The 3,207-nt window shown below is 52.0% G+C and overlaps 1 protein-coding gene across 1 annotated transcript in view; it reads right to left on the bottom strand.

Annotated features, from left to right (window-relative positions):
• Positions 1 to 418: 418 nt before the first annotated feature.
• LOC116547636 (CST complex subunit CTC1-like) overlaps positions 419 to 3,207 on the bottom strand; it is a gene marked incomplete at its 5' end in the record, with an annotated part of 5,164 nt that continues 2,375 nt past the window's right edge. The window contains 5 exons of the mRNA XM_032273516.1: positions 419 to 880; positions 974 to 1,151; positions 1,277 to 1,509; positions 2,059 to 2,187; positions 2,286 to 2,570. Coding sequence (XP_032129407.1) covers positions 608 to 880; positions 974 to 1,151; positions 1,277 to 1,509; positions 2,059 to 2,187; positions 2,286 to 2,570 — 1,098 coding nt within the window. The remainder of the gene's footprint in view (positions 881 to 973; positions 1,152 to 1,276; positions 1,510 to 2,058; positions 2,188 to 2,285; positions 2,571 to 3,207) is intronic.

Genomic DNA, 3,207 nt, shown 5'->3' with positions numbered 1-3,207 from the left:
CCTCAGCCTCCCGAGTAGCTGGGACTACAGGTGTGTGCCACCATGTCAGACTAATTTTTTGTATTTTTAGTAGAGATGGGTTTCACTGTGTTAGGCAGCATGGTCTTGGTCTCCTGACCTTGTGATCCACCTGCCTTGGCCTCCCAAAGTGCTGGGATTACAGGCATGAGCCACCGCACCCGACCAGTTTCACTTTTTTTTTTAACTTTTTTTTTTTTCTGAGTCTTGCTCTGTTGCCCAGGCTGCAGTGCAGTGGTATGATCTTGGCTCACTCTACCCTTGATCTCTCAGGCTCAAGCGATCCTACCTCAGCCTTCTGAGTAGCTGGGACCACAGGCACATGCCACCATACCTGACTAATTAAAAAACATTTTTTGTAGTGACAAGGTCTCTTTATATTACTCAGGCTGGTCTCAAACTCCTGGGCTCCAGTGATCCTCCTGCTTTCACGCATGAGCCACTGTTACTGGCATATCCCCCCTTTCTAGTTGCTGCAGGGAGAATGAATTGGAGAGGGCCAGGAACAGATGAAGTAGTCTACCTAGAAGGCTAGTGTAGTCAAAATGACAAAAAAAACAAAAAACAAACAAACAAAAAAAAACATAACCTAGACTAGGGTAGTGGCAGTAAGGATGACAAAAAAAGGAAGTCCCCTGAGCCCTGCTGGCATCCCCCTTACCTGGGGTGGGCAGAAGGCAGAGGGTAGCAGACAGAGCCAGGACCAAGCCAGGCGGCGATTGAGTTGGCAGCTGGGCAGGTGGGAGGCCTCTGGGAGGGGCAGAAGGGCCTCAGGGTCAAAGGAGGCCCAGGCCTTCCGCTGTCCTTCCTCCTTCAAGGTAGCCAGAGTGGGGAAGGAGGAGGGAGTCTGCAGCCGAGTGTACTGTCAGGGAGGGAAGAGAAATCAGGTGTGTGTCCCATGGGCCCCAGATGTCCTCCAGTGCTCTGCCACCATCTTTCCCCCACATCCTCATACTTTCTGGAGGGGACAGTGATGTGGCTCTTCAAGGATCTCATTGTGTGGATTCCGAATGGGGCTGCGTGGTGGAGCTAGAAGATCCAGGGTGGGAGCCAGGAGTTGCAGTCCCAGGCTGGGGCTCCCAGGAGAGGAATGCTGCAGGAACTGGTGGTGTCTCAGCACATGGGGACACAGCCTTGGCCAGGAAAAGCAGTGCAGTCACTTCCCCGGAAGACCCTGTCTCTTCAAGAATCCTGCTTTCCTTGCTGAGGAAGGGTGCTACTCTCCCTGCCTCCCCACCCTGGCCCTCAGCCTCCTCACTTGCAGGCCAGCTCTTCTAGGGCCTTGGTAGCCCACAGGTAGAGGGGAAGTCCTAACTGACGTTCCCACACCAGCTGCTCATACAGGGAGGCCCCGTAGGCTTGGCGAGATGAGTGAGTCCCAGGCTTCTGACGAGAGAAGCGCTGAAGCAGAACAGCACCACGGAGGCAGGGGGCTAGCACTGGCCTTCTTGTCCCCCCACCCACTGACTGGAGCAGGTGAACATCTTGGAGCTGGGGAAAAGGAGACAAAGTGAAAAGCAGAGATGAAGCCCCCAACTCAATGACCCCAGGCAAAGTTAACTGCACTTTGGCACTGCCTGGGTTCCAGGAAGAAGGAAAACCATTTCTCCCACATGGACTGGCCTCGCTTTCCATTACAACCCGCTCCCACTGCGGTCAGCCTTCATCTCCCATGAGCTCCACTCAGTCTTGCTGTGGGCTGGGTGGCTACTGGATGAACAGATACGGCTGAGGCTTCTCACCAGGCCACCTGAGGTCAGCCGGGCCCCACAACTGTGCTTTAGCCATCTCCTCCTCCAGATGGAAGGCCCTTCTGTGAAGGAGATGGTCTGGCCACAACCCCTCCTCACAGGGCCCAAGACTTTACTCCTTTTTGATTTAAACTTCTGTCCATGTTATCCTTAACAAAAATGCCCCCCCAACACACTTTTTATTTCTGTACTTTCTGCAGAAGTAACCACCCTGCTGCAGAAAAGGAGCCCATGAAGGTAAGGGAAGCTGCAGAGGTCTCTTTTTGTTATCAGCCCTGATCTCACATACCTCCAGACACACTCCTGGTCGCATCACCCGCCTGAGGCCACGGAACTGCTGGTAGGCAAGGCAGAGCCCCAGCTGCCCATCCAGCTCATAGAGGCCAGCGGGCTCATTCAACACACCAGTGACTGCTCCCTGCAAACAGGCCAAGGTCCAGTTGACCACTACTTTTTTCCTCTTTGGAGACCCATGTTTCTGGCCCCTCAGGCTCTAGGATCTCTCCCTGTGCTCACCGAATACGACAGGAGTCTAGAATCCCGGACAAGACCTTTTGGATCCTTCTTGTCCTGGGAGTTGCTGGGCATGGTGAGTGGCTTGGGGTCAGCCTCTAAGAGGGGCCCTTCCAGCTCTGGTTCCAGCTCCTGCACACATTCTGGTTTCAGCAGCAACAGACGGGAGGAGGGACTGGTCATCCAAACACGGTGACGACGACCACGGATCTTGGATACTCGCAGCTCTGTCAGCACATAGGCTGTACCAGGCCGAAGGGCTTTGTGCCACACCAGCTGGGCAGGGGCCTGGGTTGTGCAGAGACAGGCAATGTGGCAATGTACATGAGACCCCAACACTGCCTCTCTGCCAGAGTCCCTTTCCCTCACAATTTGAACTCAAAGATCTGCTCCCTGTGAGTCTTTCCTCACCTTTCCATCTTCCCTATGTCTCCCAACTAAATCTTACAGTACAAAACTTTCAGTCTCTCCTCTCTCACAAGAGATGCCAAATATTTCCTAACCCCATCCCCAAGATACAAACCATCCCTAAAACTTCCTTCAAAATACATAAATATTCTATTGAGAAAAGTATGCCCTATCCCATCCTATAACACACAAACAACTTTCATTCCTGTAATCAGTATGTATTGAGTACATACATACCCAGTATTGGGACTGATGTCAACAGAAGAACAATAAACTGTTCCCTCTTTTCCAACATAGTGAGACCCTGTTTCTACAAAATACGTATTTTAATTTAATTTTTTTATTTTTGAGACAAGAGTTTCGCTCTGTTGCCTAGGCTGGAGTGCAGCGGTGTGATCTCGGCTCACTGCAACCTCCACCTCCTGGGTTCAAGCAATTCTCTGCCTCAGCCTCCTGAGTAGCTGGGATTACAGGCGCCTGCCACCATGCCCAGCTGTTTTTTTTTTTTTTTTTTTTT

Source organism: Sapajus apella, unplaced genomic scaffold, assembly GCF_009761245.1.
Source record: "Sapajus apella isolate SASKATOON/1434 unplaced genomic scaffold, GSC_monkey_1.0 scaffold3904, whole genome shotgun sequence".
Classification (NCBI taxonomy): Eukaryota; Metazoa; Chordata; class Mammalia; order Primates; family Cebidae; genus Sapajus; species Sapajus apella.
This window is presented reverse-complemented; position numbering and strand designations above follow the sequence as displayed.